This window comes from Ascaphus truei, chromosome 1 (assembly GCF_040206685.1).
Source record: "Ascaphus truei isolate aAscTru1 chromosome 1, aAscTru1.hap1, whole genome shotgun sequence".
Classification (NCBI taxonomy): Eukaryota; Metazoa; Chordata; class Amphibia; order Anura; family Ascaphidae; genus Ascaphus; species Ascaphus truei.
Genome location: NC_134483.1, coordinates 316,036,874 through 316,059,090, shown reverse-complemented (window position 1 = coordinate 316,059,090; position 22,217 = coordinate 316,036,874). Strand labels below are relative to the sequence as shown.

General features: G+C 39.4%; 1 protein-coding gene across 1 annotated transcript in view; it reads left to right on the top strand.

The window, feature by feature from the left end:
• Positions 1-22,217, top strand: part of WDFY3 (WD repeat and FYVE domain containing 3) — a 321,115-nt gene that overhangs the window by 124,774 nt on the left and 174,124 nt on the right. The window contains exons 7-10 of the mRNA XM_075604516.1: positions 3,717-3,909; positions 4,725-4,911; positions 12,644-12,810; positions 20,168-20,635. Of these exons, the coding sequence (XP_075460631.1) occupies positions 3,717-3,909; positions 4,725-4,911; positions 12,644-12,810; positions 20,168-20,635 (1,015 nt within the window). The remainder of the gene's footprint in view (positions 1-3,716; positions 3,910-4,724; positions 4,912-12,643; positions 12,811-20,167; positions 20,636-22,217) is intronic.

Sequence of the window (22,217 nt, the reverse complement as noted above, 5' to 3'; positions counted from 1 at the left end):
GAGCATTTAGAAAGCCCATTTCTCACAGTTTTTATTTATTTTTATTTATTTATAAAATATTTTAGCAGGAAGTAATACATTGAGAGTTACCTCTCGTTTTCAAGTATGTCCTGGGCACAGAGTAAAACAAATAATACATGGTTACAAGTACAGTTACATAAATGAACAGGGTATACATTATATACAAGACATTGCATGCACAGTTAAAGATAATATATATTATGGGCGTATGAAACAGTTACAGACCAGATTAAAATGTGAGACAGCCTTAGATTTGAAAGAACTTAAGCTGGTGCTGGATGTGAGAGTCTCTGGTAGGTTGTTCCAGTTTTGGGGTGCACGGTAGGAGAAGGAGGAACGGCCGGATACTTTGTTGAGCCTTGGGACCATGAATAGTCTTTTGGAGTCTGATCTCAGGTGATAGGTACTGCATGTGGTAGGGGTGAGGAGCTTGTTCAGGTAGCTGGGTAGCTTGCCCAGAAAGTATTTGAGGGTGAGACAGGAAATGTGAACTTTGCACCTAGACTCTAGTGATGACCAATCTAGTTCTTTGAGCATTTCGCAGTGATGTGTGTTGTAGTTGCATTGGAGAACAAAACGACAAATTGAATTGTAGAGGGTGTCAAGTTTGCTAAGGTGGGTTTGAGGTGCCGAGCCATATACTATGTCTCCATAGTCAATAATTGGCATTAGCATCTGCTGTGCAATACGCTTTCTGACCAGGAGACTTAGGGAGGATTTGTTCCTGTAAAGTACCCCTAGTTTGGCATAGGTCTTGGTTGTCAGGGTATCAATGTGCATCCCGAATGTTAAGTGGGAGTCAAACCATAAGCCCAGGTATTTAAAACTAGTGACAGGGGTTAGGGTGGTGTTAGCGTCGGTTCTAATCAGGAGCTCAGTCACTGGAATCTTTACAAATTTAGTCTTGGTCCCAAATACCATTGTTACAGTCTTGTCAGTGTTTAAAAACAGTTTGTTTTGGGAAATCCAGTTTTCGAGTCTCAAAAAGTCAGACTGAAGTATGTGTTGAAGGTCAGAGAGGCTATGGCTGTGTGCATATAGGATTGTGTCATCTGCATACATGTGTATTGAAGCTTCCTTACAAGCTGTGGGAAGATAATTAATGAACACTGAGAAGAGTAGGGGCCCCAGAACAGAGCCTTGCGGGACACCACAAGTGATATCCAGCGGGTTGGAGTTAGAGCCTGAGATGGACACATGTTGGGATCTTCCTGATAGGTAGGACTGAAACCAGTTTAAAGCATGTTTCCCTATTCCAGAGCTCTGGAGTTTGTTAAGCAGGATAACATGATCAACTGTGTCAAAAGCCTTCGCAAAATCTAGGAATACTGCACCAGTGAGTTGTCCCCGTTCCATTCCACACTGGATTTCATTGGCATCAACTTTTACAACTTGGCATGTTTGATTTGGTCAACATTTTGGAGAATGTCATAAGCAACTTACAGGAGCAATTCAAGATGTATTTTTTTGTAATATAGGATTGAAGCAGGGGGTCTCCGGAGCTGAATCCCATTCATTTCAGCTCCCTTGCTTCTGGAGACACTTGCCTCTGTAGTGTGTGCCGGTAGCCACTCCATGGTTCACTATATGGCTGCTTTTCAAAGCTCCTGGGCACTGCGGTCCAATAGGAAGCCGTGACCTCACTCAGTGTGGCTTCCTATTGGCCCATGTGACCAGGGCCTTCAAACTTCAGGAGATACCACTACCCCCTTTGGAAGAAAGTATCTCAGGAAGCAGTGTGTCCCCGGGGCTGAAATTAACAGGGTTCAGCTCTGGAGACCCCCGTTTCAATCCTTGTCTCTTTAGTGTCCACACGCTACTTTTCATTTCTTCTCCTGCGTTCTATGATCCCGACTCAATGTTTCACTGTGGCCCTAATGTAGATTTACAATACGCATGTAGCAGCTGTTATTGGACCCAATGCAGCAGTGGGAGCAGACACCATTGTGTTTAAATTAAGAGCGCATGAAAAATTGGCAGGGTGAACGCGGTATTGCGCACGACAGCAAGTACAATAGCGTCTTCTACATCTGTTTATGATCCAAACACTATTGAGATAATCTTCTATACTATGTGAAAGCCAGGAGACAAACTATAGATGCGTTCAACATCAGAATACGAGATGCAGTGCATTGGAGGCCCTGTCAGCACTAAATGGGTTAAAGCATTACTGTCTCTGCATACAGTAGGATAAATGCCAAAGAAGTGCTTTAGCTGGGTTGTACTTACAGGAGGGATACCAGGAATTGTAAGCTCTGACTTGAGTTGCAGTGCCCACTCTCGGCTCTATCTGCACCTGCAATCATTATGTATACCGCTGTGTTTGCAATAGTTATTTCCATCTGGCGTTAGCCCCTATCGATCTGTTTAATATCCCCACTGCAATTTCTTAATAGAATATTTTATAAGCCATCTGCTTCAATGATCATTCCCAGTCTGAATGAGAATTTTTAGTTCTAGTTTAGAGACTTTATCTTCATTAAGGACTGCGTCCGTGCTCAGCGTTTTGCAACGTGTCTACGCGCTGCTCATATTAAAGCAAACCACCATATGTGTAATAGTGTCTGGTGGTAAACATGCTGCACTATATTGTAATACTAAGTGATTCCAAATAAAATGAGTTTAAACAGACCTAATAATTCATTGATAACCTCTAATATTGCAACCCCAATACCTCCCTATTACTGTATTTGGCAAGATATAGAAACCATGAGTGTAAGGAAAATATCTCCCCGTTTTTGTTAATACAGACATACCCCACATTAACGTACGCAATGGGACCGGAGCATGTATGTAAAGCGAAAATGTACTTAAAGTGAGGCATTTGTAACAGGCTCTATAGTCTCCCCGCTTGCGCACACCTTCGGTACAGGTAGGGAGCCGGTATTGCTGTTCAGGCGCATGTGTGAGCTGCCGTTTGCCTATTGAGCAAGATGTACTTACTCGCGAGTGTACTTAAAGTGAGTACTTAAACCGGGGTATGCCTGTATAGTACTAAGAGGATAGGCACCTTATACAATAAACATGGCAGATTATGAAAGGGTGCTTGTGTCCTGTTTTGTTACCATTTATGTTTAACTTTTAATGTTGCCCATATGATAAAGCAGCTTTGCAGTGCTGGAGGTGTATAGTGTGTATTCGGTGGAGCATTCTCATTTTAGCTGGTGAGACATTCTCATTCATGACATGCTGCTTTAAATCTATTTTTAACATCTAACAATAAAGAAAATCACACTGAGTACCACCATTCTATTCCCTGTCAGAAACCAATATTCTTGGTTAACATCTAAATGTTAGAAGAAGAAAAATGCTGTAACCTAATACCAATTTAAACAGTCACTAAAGTATTTCCATATGGGCCACAGTGGAACAAATGCTGTAAGTCTATCTAAAATTTCCTAAATGACTTTGTGTATGTTAAGAATCCACCCCAGGATACTGGAACGATCACTGACCCTTTTCTTCTACCCTGAGTTACTTCAGGGAACTCATCCTGAAGAAGTAAGCTTCCGATTTGCAGTGTACTAATGTGGGACTCGATATTTTCTTCTGCCTCCTGATAATGTAAAAACAAATATCCAAAGTAGTCTGTATTAGACATCTTTGCTTTGGTTGATTGTACTTGGGAATGCTGCAGGGAAGGAGAACCCATAATTTAGTCCTGGTATTCATAAACAATGTGTTGTTTATTCTAGATCCTGGTGAAGTTGTGCAACTATGTGTCTCCAGCAGAGGAGCTGGCTCAGAAGGACGACCTGCAGCTTCTGTTCAGTGCAATAACATCCTGGTGCCCCCCTTACAACCTTCCCTGGAGGAAGAGCGCAGGCGAAGTGCTCATGACTATATCGCGACACGGCCTTAGTCTGAACGTGGTAAAATATATACACGGTGAGTAAGTGCATCATTAGGTGAGGAAGTCCTATATCTCACCTCGGAGAGAAACTATATAAAGGTTGTTTATATTGTCGACAGAACGGTGTGGGCCAGTAGAGAATAACAGAATAATACGAGCCTAATGTGCTGGTCTTTTAAAAGAAAGAAGTAAAATAAATTGACAGTTCCCAAGGTTAATTCATTTTTATAGTATAATGTTCAATTCTGGGGGGGATATAGCAAAGAAAAAAAATCTTATGATTTTGTCTTTTGATATAAATGGTGAAGATTGTTTCCCACCAGAATTGCACCATGTTTGCTGTGGATCCCTATATGTTAAAACTTATGTCTGCCTATATGTTAAAACTTTAGAGTTGTAGCAGCTTTAAAACGTCACCCTTCCTCACATACTGTATCAATGTCCCTACCTACACTGTAAAAATGAATGTACATTGCATTGTGACTTTGGTACCTGCCTTTAATGTATCCAATTTCACCAGTTTTACCAATTGTATGTTCCGAGACTGTGCTTTAGTCTGTGTGGAATGATTGAGTCGTTGCCCAAGGGAAAACACACACACACACACACACACACACACACACACACACACACACACACACACACACACACACACACACACACACACACACACACACACACACACACACACACACACACACACACACACACACACACACACACACACACACCAGTGCTTCCAACTGCATTATAATACAGATGAACGGAGTTCTATCCCTCTACTAGATTGCAAATATTTGAGTAGGTGGCACATTGTTTGCTTATGATCTCATGTTTTGTGCCCTCGCAGAAAAAGAATGCCTATCCACATGTGTGCAGAACATGCAGCAGTCAAACGACCTGTCCCCACTGGAAATTGTGGAGATGTTTGCCGGCCTCTCCTGTTTCCTCAAAGACTCCAGTGATGTGTCACAAACACTGCTGGATGATTTCAGGACATGCCAGGGATACGCCTTCCTCTCTGACCTTTTGTTGAGGTAAAGCTGATTAAAAACATAATTACAGATGCAGGTTTTATTTTCACTAGACCTTTCAATATATTATTTTCGAGCCGTCTCTACATTTGTTTGACATTTCATTCACTTGAATCTTTTGTGTTTCAAAGCCATTGTAAGAAAAAGCACGTCTTACAGGGACTCTCCAATGGCTTCCAATTATTCATTTGGTTCAGATGTACTGTAATAGTTTGCACAGAGCTTCTGAAATATGATAGGTCTCTGTGTGTACTGTTACCAGCACAAAAGGGAGGCTTCATATATTTTAACGATGTGTATGAATGCAAAGATACACTTTGCAGGGAGCCAACAAGTGGAGTGCTTGAGATGCTCAGCAAAGCAATATTCAAGGGATTGCACAGAGGAGCCCACTGGAGTAAGGTGTGGTTGTTGGCGATTCCCTGCAGAGCACCCTCCAGATCAGTCGTTATCACCGCAAAAGTAGAGTTAAAAAAAGGAATCGCACACAAATTAGATGCTGGTAGATTACTTGTACCTTTGTGTTGTAGCATCACATGCAGCGCACCCTATTGCTGCGGTTTGATATTAAATATTTTAATATTTAATATTAAGATGTAGAATTAAATGTATACCAGAGCCTAGTTTGGATGTACTTTCCATCTGCTATTTTATTTTTTGTATTCAATTTTTTTTGTAAGTTTATTGCGTTATACAATATTTAAAAAAAAAACATCAAACATTGTAGACACAACATTCAATTCAGATCTTGAAATCACTTATACATTGTTCATTGCTGTAGTCATAAAGCAGCAATACTACATTGCCCCGCCCCGGCCCCCCACCCACCTTTTTTTGGTCTTTATATGTAAAGCATGTGACAATGTATAATTCAAAATTCTTACCTAAACTGGCAATCGTTTGGTGCTCCTGTTATAAATCTGTAAAATCCATTATGTGTGCCTAACATAATAGCTGCCTTCTAACTTTGTGCTGCAGTCTGTAACATGCTGCAGCTGATATGTAACATTATATTACCAAGTTTAACACATTATTGTTACAGCTTTCAGAGCAATAGACTGATGTTTGGAACACAACAACGGTTCTGGTAGTGATACTTTGTTCTCGAAGGGAAAAGCTCAAAAAGGTGTCAGAGCCTGTTTCAAAAGAGGAAGTAGATATGACTTTATAAACGGTTTGCTGTAGCAACCAAAGAATGATCAGTACAGTAAACAAAATTAATTAAAAATGGCAGAGAGGTCAACATTCAAAAGCGTTCAATATACTTTTACAGGAGTACTGCTAAATTGACTAATAATTTGCAATTCTCTTGTGATCTTATCCTCCGAACTATCTGTTATGTTTTTGCTGCCCCACGCGCACTCAGGAGTATCTATTAATCTTTCAAACAGTAAAAATAAAGAGGAATTGGTCCATTTCAAAGAATAATTCCACGCAGGACCAAATTAATCTAATAGTAGTGATAATTTTTATGGGCTTAAACTTGATGTATGCATTTTTTTTTATAGCAAAACAAACCAATACACCTATGAGGATCTATTTTCTTAGTCCATTATCACAGCTGGTTACATACCATAGAAAATAAAATGTTGATGCCCATATCTTTCCATCTGATTAGTGCCACTGTTTGGTTGAATGTGGCACTGTCCTGCTATAATGAGTGTTTCCAACCAATGAAAAGTAGTTCAGTAAATGGCAATGCTGTTTTAACTCGTCTTGGGTGGCTTTTTGACACGTTTTCTACTGAATCAGATGAAATAGTTGATGTGGCTAGACTTCTAAAGGTGGAGACAAAAAATATCTTTCCATAGCAATAAAGTGAAAGTCTTCAGCCATGTGACAAATTATCTACAGTATCATTATGACAATAAACCAATTTAAGGCAAAATGCCTCTTAATTTAATAACGAAATACAAAGGTTCACAAAAGATATCACAGAGGCAGCTTTGGTGGTTGATATCCAGGCGTTCTTACCTTAAATGAATTCTAAACAAAGAATCCTCCACTAGATTGCACTCTGTGTTACCATGTATTGTATAAATTTGGACAAATTGTCCCAACAGATTAACTTGCTCCACAAATGACTATCAATTGATCAGCTACCCAGATTAAAAATAAAAAACAATAACACTTTATTACATGAATTCGTTTGGGACTCTGTTCAATTTATTTACAGTGTATATTGTTTAAAAATCCTATTGGAGTGAGGTAGACTAAATTGACCGTATATCCTTAGGTGACTAATTATCACATAAATATGTGTGTCATCTGGTATAATACCCTTGTTTAGGCTACTTAGACATCTCAAATACACTCAGAATGTATCCTTCTATTGGAGTATATATATATATATATATATATATAGAGAGAGAGAGAGAGAGACAGAGAGAGAGAGACAGAGAGAGAGAGACAGAGAGAGAGAGACAGAGACAGAGAGAGAGAGAGACACAGAGACACAGAGACACAGAGACACAGAGACACAGAGACACAGAGACACAGAGAGAGAGAGACACAGAGACACAGAGACACAGAGACACAGAGACACAGAGACACAGAGACACAGAGACAGAGACAGAGACAGAGACAGAGACAGAGACATATATACACTTGCTATAGCATAATCAAGTACAGGCATACGCCGCTTTAAGTACACTCACTTTAAGTACACTCGCGAGTAAGTACATGTCGCCCAATAGGCAAACGGCAGCTCACGCATGCGCCTGTCAGCACGTCCTGAACAGCAATACCGGCTCCCTACCTGTACCGAAGCTGTGTGCAAGCGGGGAGACTATAGAGCCTGTTTCAAACGCATTATTTACATCAGTTATGCACGTATATGACGATTGCAGTACAGTACATGCATCGATAAGTGGAAAAAAGGTAGTGCTTCACTTTAAGTACATTTTCACTTTACATACATGCTACGGTCCCATTGCGTATGTTAATGCGGGGTATGCCTGTACATCACAAAAGATAGCGCTTTAGTATCTATGCTGTCTGGAATCAAAGTACTAGGATAGAATAAACTACCACTGTTGCACTCACAATTACTCAAATATACATATATGTTTTATCGGTGTGTACTTTATAGCAGGGTATATCCCCAGTATGTACTTTGTAGATACTGTATATTTAGACACTTTGCATAATAGTATCCCTCTGTAAGTGTGTTAGCTGACGCATAGAGGACTCCTCCCATCTAAAAAACCGTGGTGACATGCGAAACGCGTCATTGGACGTCGAGTCTGACGTCATCGGAGTGACATCTCTACCCTACGGAACATGGCTTGTATCTGAATGTATCTAAGTGTCACTAGACAGAGATTATGAATATATAGGTCCGCCGTGATCTGACTTGTTTCATTCACCAATTATTGCTCTATTACCCTTTCTCTACTACCGGGTTTGCCGAAACCTGGGAGTAGGGGTACATGTGTGGACCCTGTATGTGTTGGGTCTCCTGAGATTCATACTTGCTGCGCAGTGCCATTAGAGTCTGCCTAAACGAGGGTCTTGTGCTGCAACACCAGATAGAGATTGATACCTTTAAAGGGAGTCATATTGAAACAACGCAATTCTCTATGCGTCAGCTAACACACTTACAGAGGGATACTATTATGCAAAGTGTCTAAATATACAGTATCTACAAAGTACATACTGGGGATATACCCTGCTATAAAGTACACACCGATAAAACATATATGTATATTTGAGTAATTGTGAGTGCAACAGTGGTAGTTTATTCTATCCTAGTACTTTGATTCCAGACAGCATAGATACTAAAGCGCTATCTTTTGTGATGTACTTGATTATGCTATAGCAAGTGTAATATATATATATATATATATATATATATATATATATAAATAGGCTATAAATATATATAAATAGGCTATATATAGAGCCATTATATATATATATATATATATATATATATATATATATATATATATATAGCCATTATATAAATATATATATATATATATATATATATATATATATATATAAAACAAAAAACACAGTAGCGCTAAGAGATAAGCAGACAATAGTAAATAATGATGACTATATATCAATCTAAATACAGTAAAAAAAGGAATATAACAGCTAATATATGTAAAAGAAACAGATACTAATCCACTCCTTTGAAAATAAGATCCAGTCCAATAGTTGCGCTTGAAATGGGTGTATGGCAGCTTTCATATGGGAGAACCACATCCCAGAAATCTACAAAACAAAAAGAGAAAGCGCGCAGCCCATAGCGTAAAAAGCGTAAAATGTAATAAAAATATATATTGGAGGAGGGAAACAAGCTCACTCACAAACGACAAATAATAAAAGGCATTTGAAAAGTATCACCACCACGGGAACAGCAGGTTGAAACCTCCACAGCAAGATGAGATGAGCGCTGTCAGCTGTTTGTCCAAAAGTTCAGACCTCGTGGATAGGTGATAACAATCAGTATGGAAGTCCTGGGTAGTCAAGTTCTTCCTACCAGTGGGTTCTCATCCGAACCGACACTGGAGCTCCATGCAGCAGGGGAAGATGTTCGTCACAAACCAGCTGCCCCACAATGATGACTTATCACAGTCTCTGCGTTCCTGACACATTTCGTCAGATGACTGACTTTATCAAAGGATAAATGAAACTCCACTCAGACCCAAATATAAACAGAAAGGAACTTCCATACTGATTGTTATCACCCATCCACGAGGTCTGAACTTTTGGACAGACAGCTGACAGCGCTCATCTCATCTTGCTGTGGAGGTTTCAACCTGCTGTTCCCGTGGTGGTGATACTTTTCAAATGCCTTTTATTATTTGTCGTTTGTGAGTGAGCTTGTTTCCCTCCTCCAATATATATTTTTATTAAATTTTACGCTATGGGCTGCGCGCTTTCTCTCTTTGTTTTATATATATATATATATATATATATATATATATATACTCCAATAGAAGGATACATTCCGAGAGTATTTGAGATGTCTAAGTAGACTAAACAAGGGTATTATACCAGATGACACACACATTTATGTGATTAGTCCCCTAAGGATATACGGTAAATTTAGTCTACCTCACTCCAATTGGGTTTTTAAACAATATACACTGTAAATAAAGTGCACAGAGTCACAAATGAATTGATGTAATAAAGTGTTATTGTTTTTTATTTTTAATCTGGGTAGCTGATCAATTGCTAGTCATTTGTGGAGCAAGATAATTTGTTGGGACAATTTGTCCAAATTTATACAATACAGTACATGGTAACACAGAGTGCAATCTAGTGGAGGATTCTTTGTTTGGATCTTCTTTGATCATATCTTGTAATTATTGTGTTTATCCTCATGCACCATATTACTCACCTAGAATAAAGAAAATAGAAAGATTACAAGGATGAGCGGTTTAAAATGTTTTTCTCTTAAATGAATTCTGCATTCATTGCAAAGTCTTCACTTGGGATAAGTATACGAAAGGTGATCGGTGAAGGCACTTAAACACACATATATTAATATAGGGATTTAAGTTAAAATAAACCTTGAATATACAGTGCAAAAATGTGTCCTGCATATACTAAAGAAGTGTAAAATAAACATATTAGTGTGACTAATAGTGAAGTGAAAAACAATAGTAAGATAATACAAATGTTTTAGGGATGTTATCTTGTGGTTGGTGAAATCTCAAAACCTCTAGTGAGAATTTGTTCCGAATTCTCCTGTGCAAGTACACTTTTCCAGAGGGAGCGTTCCTCCAAGTCACCCAAAAGAGAAGAAACAGGATATAGTGTATAACTACTGTATATAGAACTGCTGCAAAGGGGAGGGTGAAAAGATCGTGCGGCGGATAGTCGGTGAATCCTCCCAGCGTCTCAGACCAGGATTCACTGACTATCCGCCGCACGATCTTTTCCGGTCAAACTTCGCCGGATGTGACGACACCCAAACCGGAAGGGACCCGGACTGCACAGCTGAGAGTCTCCCGGAGGTTCCCGTAAGCGCTACAGAGGGACGGGAGACGGCTGCAACTTCTTTCCTCCACGGCGCGTGACCGCTAAGAGTTCAACAAACTTTACTTTTATGTGAACATACCCTATGTACAGAATGTGAGTACATGGGCTTTGTTCTTTATATATTGCTGCTATACTCTAAGATAAAGAACTACACTGGTCTGCACTATATGTCTGTTTTCTCTCATTCCGAGATAATCGTACACATCACAATCAAAGAAGACGGAGACATCACCTGCCATTGGCGATTTTGCGATCTTTATTTTAATACACTGTAAGTAGACTGATTGAAGGAGCCAAGACACCCTCCCCTTTGTAACAGTTCTATTTAGGTGTACACTATACTATTTCTTCTCTCTCTTCTCTATTTCTTCTCTTTTGGGTGACTTGGAGAAACGCTCCCTCTGGAATCTGGAAATGTTCACCTGGGATAAAGTATTAACCTTTATTCATTAAAGCTTCTTAAAATTCATTACCACACTTCTTGCCACTAGTACAGCTGAACCCCGTTATAACGCGTTCCTTGGGGGCCACAGAATGATACCGCGTTCTAAGTGGTATCGCATTAACATTTTGGCGCAAGGATTTACCGACATCTAGAGCTCTCTCCTCACTTCATAGGGCTGTGTCCACGTGCTCTCCTCTCTGCAGCTGTCCGCTCTCGTGTGCGGCGTCGCAGAGGAGGGTCACATGACACAACACACATTTTTTAAACATTCAATTCAATGCTTTATTGCTAATGGACACATACACACACCTACACCATGTGGGAATTGAACATTAATACGTTTTATATAATACACATGCAGGGATCGAACTCAGGACCTTTCCATATACTGACTAAATGGTCTGGAAAATGGTTGTGTAGTAAGTATTCAGCAGCCAGTGATTTGTGGTAGCCAAGTTTAAGGTGCAAATGTCATCAGCTTTACATAGCTATTTTCATATTACAGCCAAAGTTTTACTCCACTGAAATAATAAATGTCAGTGCAGACGGGTCATAGTCATTCTTTTCATATGTTCCCAGTATTATCTTTATCAGAAAACTGTGGTTACCAGATTGCAGCAGTAATTATTATGCACAGACAGAAGCCACTTCTCACACAGGTGCCTGAGCTTTGAACTACAAGCCCTGTGACAAAGTGGGCAGAAAGATAAGATGACAGAGATGTTCAAACAACGGGAGACCATAGCAGGGATGTCAAGTGTTGTTTGCTATTAATTGCTGGCTAAAGTAGAGATGTCTCAATTTGCTAGTTTGCTCCTTTAGCACCCAACCCTGTTTATCTTGCTTTGTGCCAGGAGATGAATTTGATACAGAGCTGATTTCATGTGGAATTCACAAACGCTGGAATATTTCATTTTGCAATGGTAATCGGAGGATTCCAAAATCCGATGTACGATCTAATGAGAGAAGTTTGAAAAAAGGTCTCCTTGCACTCTTATCATGTTTAAAGAAACCCTAATGGTCTATTGGCTAATATTGCCTTGTTTTTATATTGAGTGTTTAATTGGCTACCCAAACCTTTTCGATGTCTGTCTGCTTTTTACTAAATGAATCCTGGATTTTCAGTTGCAGACATGTTTAAACCTTTGAACAGACCCACAATAATGAATGCAGAACTGTAACTATGTATGTTTTTCCCCAGGTAGCATATGTCTATATTTCGGTGAAATTAGATGCATACTGCAAAAGGGAAAATGTAATGCTCCCTTAACATGGTTGTCTTTTGTTTAGGCTAGAGCAAGCGAAAGAGAACGAATCCAAAGATGCTTTGAAAGACCTGGTTAACCTAATTACTTCTTTAACAACATATGGCGTCAATGAACTGAAACCAGCTGGTTTAACCACAGGGGCGCCCTTTCTGTTGCCCGGCTTTGCAGTTCCGCAGCCTACCGGAAAAGGTAAGTAGATTTAATCAGTGTGCAGTTTCCATTCAATTAAAATCTCAAGTGAATGTGTTACTCTCTAGGGTGGAAAGTCTCTGCTCATCGGGTCAATGCAGTGGTAGAATATCTCAACCTTGCAATGACGACATTCTGCGTATATATATGTTGCAATATAAATTAAACTATATGGTGCATCGCTTTCTTTGATTTCCTGGCACTTGAAAACTGTGATGGTCTGGTTTTGTCACCCGAACAAGTGTTGGAGAACTCTTCTTTGCTTTCATTTAAATAAGATTATTTTGTGTGGTAACAAAGGAGGGATAGGGAGTACGTAGTATTATACCATTTATTGGACCAACAAGTAGTAGATCTGTTACAAGCTTTCAAACATCTCAGGGTCCTTCATCACATATGGCAGACATACTGTATAGCACTCAACTGGTGATGAGGAAATTCAAGTGGATTTCAGTCTGAACCACCTCGAATTTTAACTGTGGCATGGCCCCATGTAACTAGGGCTAAGGTGAAAACGAGGCAAAACCTCATATCCAGCTCCAAATTGTTAGGAAACGCAGTAGAAAGAAAAAGTTCTTGAAGTGTTTCCTGTCCTTAGGTAGCACGTTTTTCTCAGCTTGCTGACCGTTTGTAACGGGGAGGGGAGGGCACTCGGGGAAGGACTGAGCTAGTTGGGCATCGCGGGCTTACTGGGCTATAGTTACAAAAACAGGGAATGTCCATATATAAAATCTAAATTGAAAGATTAAGGTGATTGTGGTATATGTATGCATGTCACTGCAATTACACTGAGGCAGTTGAGCCGGGTGTGTATGAAGTAAAACTCATTCATGAAGTGCATTTTTTGGCTAAAACTCACTCATTTCACTTCCTGACATGGAATTTCTTGATATTTCGATTTAAGAACTCATTAAAGACACCTAATTTTCAGAACTTTTAATTCAAAATACCTTTCTTGTTCCTATCGAAATGTAATCGCCTTTTCCTCCATACTTCAATAATGTAGTTAGTGGCTTTTACCTCTGCAACAGCGATTATATAGAAATATGGTGGCATACCCTGTCAATGTTAGCTGGGTTAACACCATTGGTAAAGCAGGACGGCGCTTCTTGTTGGTGGTGATTGGCCGCAATAATCATTTGTCACACACTATGCATTCTCCATGACTATTTTTTCTTTTTTTTTATCAACCACATTATTTTATTATCATTACTTTTCCTAAATAGATTTTATATGACATTACCTACAGTAAAGGCAACTCTTATTCTAACAAAAACCAGTGGCAATTCCCCAAAATACCCAGGAAACACCCAGGTACATTCTGAATACATGCCTTAAACTTTCCTTAAACTAGCCCCAGCATTTCTGCATTGATTAATGGCCTATCAGATTAACAGCGGGGGTCCCTGGCAGTCCCATTCAAACTGAATTGGACTGCCAGGGATCCCTGCTGTGTTAATCCTATGGGTCGTTAGTCAATGCAGAAATGCCTTAAACGTGCCTCAAACTAGCCCAGAACATACCCAGCACATACCCAGCACATACCCAGAATGTAACCCAGCTAGTTTACAGCAAATGTTAGAATAAACATTGCCTCTACTGTACATAGTAAGTAGACAATACAGTTTCCACCTAAGCAATGAGGCTGATGATGATTTTTACTGACTCGACTTTACACAGTGAAAGTGAGATGCAGGATATTCTTAAACAGGTGTGCAAGGGTAAGCCCCACAACAAACCTCAACTCCCAAGCCTCCCCTAGCTCTCTTTCTACCCACTGCGAAATGGCCGAGACTGGAGTAGAAGAATGGAGACTGAGAATCCTGAATTCTCCAGTCTCGATCGCAATTTAGCAAATGCCTCGTCGCAAGCACGTTTTTAACATTCGCACATCTCGATCCATAATCCCTATTGCTATAAGATAACGAAAACAACAAAGTGCTATTTTCCAACTTCAATTTGTTCAATTTTCAAAGGGAATTACCTTTTGCCAAGAAGTGCTTATACTGCTGATCTGGATAAATGGCATTTCTTCCCTTTTATTAAACATGCATGAATATATCATGGTTAGGGATTTGTATTTTCACTGCTGCATGAAAGGACTGGTAAAATGTTACTGATTATCATGCAGCTTGTTTTTATGACCCTATTGCAACCCTATTGCCGCAATCCTAGTAGTAGATGGATGGAAAGTTTTTCACTTTGTGCGGTGCAGTGTTCCAACATGTGCTGGAGTCCCTCCCCGGTGTTCAGACTGATCTTCACCAAACACGCGATATTGCTTGAGTCTGCTACTATGACATACTGTAGGACTCTGCTTAAATTCCAAATTGGAATCCAGAAACCTTAAATTATAGTGTAATTCCAGTCGGTTGCATTTCATAGCCATTATATGAGTGTTTGCAACGTATATGCATTCTCATGTCAATATGCGGAAGTCAGTGTAGGTGTGTGTGTGTATATGTGTATGTATGTGTGTGTGTGTGTGTGTGTGTGTGTGTGTGTGTGTGTGTGTGTGTGTGTGTGTATATACACACACACACACACACACACACACACACACACACACACACACACACATATATAGATATAGATATAGAGATATATTTATATGTTTGCGTGCGTGTGTGTATTCAGGCAATGGCTCAAAGATTTCATCACAGGGGCTACGATCAAAGAGCGATCAATACGGCCCTAGTAAAAGCGAGAGCTTGCTCTAGGAGTGATTTTCAAAATCCAGTTGTTAAAATCAACGACTGTAAGCGTTTCCATATCAATAGTACGTATAGTACATCCTCAGGTACATATATGTGTATGTATAGATTATATATATATATATATATATATATATATATATATATATATAATATGAGAAAAAAGAAAGCCCCAAATAATAGCACTCTAGTATACCAATTCAATATGCAAATACAAATTTTATTGAATGAACTGTCACAGAACAAAGAGTCTAAAAGAAAGCAAAGAATAATTAAAAGCAGGCATAGATCCCCTGTACGTAAATCTTGACAATGATCCTCTAAAAATTAAATTCAAAGATGGACAAAACGTCCCAAATTGAAAAAGTGTGTACCCTTGAGTATATCAAACAAGGGGAGGTTATGTGCTGCAGTGAAAGGGCTGAGATGAAAAAGGAGTGGCAATAACCAAGTAATCAAATCATATCAATGCTCATTCCTATTGAATCATATGCAATAATCTCTGGAAATGGAGTACATCAGTACAGTGATAAGAGCAATAGGTATGAAGCTTGGAAAAGCACACTCCAAAAAGCTGCATACCCTGAATCACATACCACCTAGGCATCAAACACACATAAAATCTGTAGAGGAAGCAAGGAGCAATAGCTCAAAACATAGTTACGTGTCCCTTAGAGGGGACAGACCAGGGGATCCTGCCTACAGCACCCACTCCTACGCGTTTCGGCCAGATGCCTTCAACTGGGAGTGGTGGGGTAGGCAGGATAATGTGCAGACTTAAAAAGGATTACAATTATGCCCTAAAACGTCATCACCTGTTGAAATTTCCCGTTTTCTGGGACTGAAACGTTGGAATTTCTGTGCCTTGTTTCTAATACACTATTTCTACTGCAAGACTGAGTGCCGTCTCCTGATTTCGTGGGATCTACACGGTATCGTTCACTTACTTATCTTTATGGGACAAGCATCTACCAATATCTCTGCCTATGGAGTGCCGACTGACATTTTGAGATATATATATATACATACATATATATATATATATATATATATATATATATATATATATATATATATATATATATATATATATATATATATATATATATATATATATATATATATAAATACAACTGTATGCTCATCTGCATGTCTTAGGCAGGTCTGCAACCCCGCCTTTCACCATTATCACACAGCACTTCCACTGCAGCAAGGGATTCTGGGGAATGACATGCAAATGAGCACACAGTGCCACTTTTTGCTTCAAAACCCATTTTTAACATGGTTCCCTATAGGCTTACGCTTGCTGCATGGTCACAGCTTTGAGCACAGCCAGGGTTAAGGTGCATACCCAGAAAACCCACCCACAGACAGCTGTTTCGACCTTAATGGGTCTCATCAGTGTGGGGTTGGTTAACTGGGTATGCAAAGAAGCTAAAGGATGGGGTGGGTATGCAAAGAAGCTAAAGGATGGGGTTTACCATACTGAGTAAAGTTATGGTGAGTAAAAAAAGTGACAAAAACCCTCCACAGCAATATATACACACACACACACACACACACACACACACACACACACACACACACACACACACACACCGAGCATATGCAAGTTACCAACATTTCACTCATGTATTGAGTGAACATTTCAGTGGTTTTATTTGAATTAATGACTTTTCCCTTCAACCCTTTGTCCCACGCCAAGAAAAAAAAGAGAAGACCTATCGTGTGCACAGGCTAGATACACTGTGATGTGTAATAGTGTACACAGGCTAGATACAATGTGATGTGTAATGGTGTACACAGGCTAGATACAATGTGATGTGTAATAGTGTACACAGGCTTGATAAAATGTGATGTGTAATAGTGTACACAGGCTAGATACAATGTGATGTGTAATATTGTACACAGGCTAGATACACTGTGATGTGTAATATTGTACACAGGCTAGATACACTGTGATGTGTAATAGTGTACACAGGCTAGATACAATGTGATGTGTAATATTGTACACAGACTAGATAAACGGCGATGTGTAATAGTGTACACAGACTAGATACACTGATCTGTAATAGTGTACACAGGCTAGATACAATGTGATGTGTAATAGTGTACACAGGCTAGTTACAATGTGATGTGTAATAGTGTACACAGGCTAGATACAATGTGATGTGTAATATTGTACACAGGCTACGTACAATGTGATGTGTAATATTGTACACAGGCTAGATACACTGTGATGTAGGTAACAGTGGGTGGGGGAGTGGGGGAAGTGGATGGACTGGGCGCTTCCTAAACAATATAGTAATTAGTGTGGTAAGTGACACACCTTAAGTACACACAATAAACCTATCACCATATAGTGTTAAATAAAATAAATTAAAACCAGTGTACAACAGCAGCTCAACTTCCTCTTTTGGGATCGTTCCTAATCCCAGGATGTGAAGTATTTCTTTTCTTGGGGTTGAGGAGGAGCGCTGGATCTCGTGATATGTGAAAAGATATAGATATATATAGTGCAGATGGTAATTCACTGCTTTAAATGATGTAAAACATAAGAAATGAACTCACAAAGAACGTATAAAATCACTGCATGTCAGAGATCCTTCTCTCTCTGACTGGAGCCCTTTATGTTACTGGAGTCTGTATCCTCTCAGTGAAGTGGATGATATGAAAATAAAGAAAACCACAAATAGTGCAAATAGTATGAACTATACAAATGTATTATGCACAGGTAGTCAGGAAACTCACATTTTCCATAATAAAGTTGGGTGGTGGAGAGAACCGCCGATAGAAGCAGGCTGCTGTTCGGTGCTTCACTTTCCCCTCACAGTGTAGTTCAATGCCAGTCTGTGCCGTCGCGTCACTGCCGGTTTCGCGTCACGTCACTTCCGGTTTCGCGTCATAGGTGAGGGCGGGAAGCCAAAATGGGAGTGATATCAGCAGTGGATTGCCAGTCTTTGCCAGTCCTTCCAGGCGCAGAATCTCTCTAACTCTACGCGTTTCGCAACAGCTTCGTCAGGTGACGTGACGCGAAACCGGAAGTGACGCGACGGCACAGACTGGCATTGAACTACACTGTGAGGGGAAAGTGAAGCACCGAACAGCAGCCTGCTTCTATCGGCGGTTCTCTCCACCACCCAACTTTATTATGGAAAATGTGAGTTTCCTGACTACCTGTGCATAATACATTTGTATAGTTCATACTATTTGCACTATTTGTGGTTTTCTTTATTTTCATATCATCCACTTCACTGAGAGGATACAGACTCCAGTAACATAAAGGGCTCCAGTCAGAGAGAGAAGGATCTCTGACATGCAGTGATTTTATACGTTCTTTGTGAGTTCATTTCTTATGTTTTACATCATTTAAAGCAGTGAATTACCATCTGCACTATATATATCTATATCTTTTCACATATCACGAGATCCAGCGCTCCTCCTCAACCCCAAGAAAAGAAATATTACACTGTGATGTGTAATATTGTACACAGGCTAGATACACTGTGATGTGTAATATTGTACACAGGCTAGATACAATGTGATGTGTAATAGTGTACACAGGCAAGATACAATGTGATGTGTAATATTGTACACAGACAAGATACACTGTGATGTGTAATAGTGTACACAGACTAGATACACTGATGTGTAATAGTGTACACAGGCTAGATACACTGTGATGTGTAATAGTGTACACAGGCTAGATACACTGTGATGTGTAATATTGTACACAGGCCAGATACAATGTGATGTGTAATAGTGTAAACAGGCTAGATACAATGTGATGTGTAATATTGTACACAGGCTAGATACAATGTGATGTGTAATGTTGTACACAGGCTAGATACTATGTGATGTGTAATAGTGTACACAGGCTAGATACTATGTGATGTGTAATAGTGTACACAGACTAGATACAATGTAATGTGTAATAGTGTACACAGGCTAGATACATACAATGTGATGTGTAGCCATTGGAGTGCTACTGTACTAGACAAACACCATCTCGTATAAACAAACTATTTCTAGTTTGGTGCTGAAAATGTCAACCCTTCCGTTGCACTTATGATGACTTACCTTGATGTACCTTTGAGGGCTGGCACACAATGAGCCCTTATGAAGTATCCAATACGTCATGTAGTCAGTGCTTGTTTTCACTAGGTAGATATCGCTCTAAAGGAGCTTCCATACACTTCACGGAAGTGGTTTCACGACTGAGATCGCTACTGAAGCAATAACATGGTCAGTGATGCTGCACTTTCGGTGGCACTCAGAATAACTAAGACATTAATGGTCCCCCACAACCCTGCATAATCTTTTGGATTAATCTGTTTTAACAGAAATCACCTGAGAAACAAAAGTCCTGCCAGCCTAACTTGGTGTATTCCACCATGTTGTATATTCCTGTTGTAGTGACCCCAAAGCATGTGTTTCTGGGTTTCCCTTACTTGAATGCTTAGTAAGATAGAAGGGGTCCAACATATAACATTGTCTACACTGTAGCATCTTCCAGAAACCTATTCCAGAAACATGGCTATTTATGGAAGTCAATAGGACCAGAAATGGCATCATGTTAAGTTTCAGTTTTTATGTGTAACGTTTTGCCCATATTTTACTATTGTTGATATTTCTTATTGCAGGTCTAAGTGTGAGGAATATCCAAGCATTCTCTGTCCTCCAGAATGCATTTCTGAAGGCAAAGACCGGCTACTTGGCACAGATCATCCTCGATGCCATCACAAATATTTACATGTCGGACAATGCCAACTACTTCATCTTGGAGTCACAGCACACGTTGTCCCAGTTTGGAGAGAAGATTACCAAGTTGCCTGACGCACAAGTGAAGTACTTTGAGATGCTTGAGTTTGTTGTCTTCAGCTTGAATTATATCCCATGCAAAGAACTGATCAGTGTGAGCATCCTCTTAAAGTCCAGCACCTCCTTCTCCTGCAGCATCATTGCCACAAAGACTTTACTGAAGTTCATACGCCACCACCACATTTTTAAAGACGTCTTTAAAGAGGTGGGGCTCCTGGAAGTGATGGTCAACCTTTTGCACAAGTACGCTGCTGTACTGAAAGACCCTGCCCAAGCATACATCGAACAAGGTAGGAATCTCTTATTTTTTTTTTGTGCAGATAATGTGCAATGGAAGATAAGACCCGTGCTATATTCTGCTGGATGTAGCGGTTTGTAAAGGTGCAGTCCCTCTTGGCACCAAAATGATCCAAATAATGCATTTTAGTTTTTTTTAAGTTGGTTTGTATATGTTAAGCCGATGCTTGGCTGGGGTGTTATTTCCTCCAGTTACTCTCTCTTGTGTTATATCACTATTTTCTGAACAGGAGCTTGCACAACTAAAGTCTCTTTACCCTCATAATCTTTATTGGCCTTCTAACTGGGGGTTGAATAAACACTTAAGCACTCCCCCATGTAGATACCCCAATGAAAATAATATATAATAATAAGGAAGAAAATTACAGCATGTTAGGGGGATTTCAAACCATTGGTTTTCTTGCAAACGAAATACACTTTTTTAAGGGGTATTACAATTAAATTAAAATGATCTTTGATTTTAAAAGTGCAATGACATTAGTACCAAGTTGGTCTCCTTTATTGTAAGGGGCCTCCAAAGTTGTCAGAGACCTGGGTAGAGATGTGCGAATATTTCGAAGGCTTAATTGAAATTTGCACATTTCACCCTTTCTGTTTCGGAGGAAAAAAAGCATTTGCTTTGATTCAAATGTTTGCAATACGTTTTCCTAACATTAAAACATTAAAACATGTTCAAGTAGTTTCAATTACTTTTTAGTTTGAAAATAGTGTGCTGCTATTTCGCCACTTAAAAAAAAATGTTTTGAACAATTTTACCTATTTCTCTAGAACTTATGTCAACAAACATCAATCACAATTTTTGCTGGTTATTCAAACTTTTTAAGATGGTGAATTTCATCTCTTTTTAATTAAGGAGACGTAATAGCTGTGTTAGTTTAGTTGCAATGGAAGGGAAGTAAACATAATTATACCCCTTTACAAAGCACTAGTAAGACCACACCTTGAATATGGAGTACAATTTTGGGCACCAATCCTAAGAAAAGACATTATTGAACTAGAGAGTGCAGACAAGAGCCACCAAATTAATAAAGGGGATGGACAATCTAACTTATGAGGAGAGGCTAGCTAAATTAGATTTATTTACATTAGAAAAGAGGCGTCTAAGAGGGAATATGATAACTATATACAAATATATTTGGGGACAATACAAGGAGCTTTCAAAAGAACTATTCATCCCACGGGCAGTACAAAGGACTCAGGGCCATCCCTTAAGGTTGGAGGAAAGGAGATTTCACCAGCCACAAAGGAAAGGGTTCTTTACAGTAAGGGCAGTTAAAATGTGGAATTCATTACCCATGGAGACTGTGATGGCAGATACAATAGATTTGTTCAAAAAAAAGGTTGGACATCTTTTTAGATGGGAAAGGTATACAGGGATATACCAAATAAGTATACATGGGAAGGATGTTGATCCAGGGATTAATCCGATTCTTGGAGTCAGGAAGGAATTAATTTTTCCCCTTAATGGGGTTTTTTGTTTGCCTTCCTCCTGGATCAATAAGTAAGTATAGATATAGGATAAAGTATCTGTTGTCTAAATTTAGGATAGGTTGAACTTGATGACCTATGTCTTTT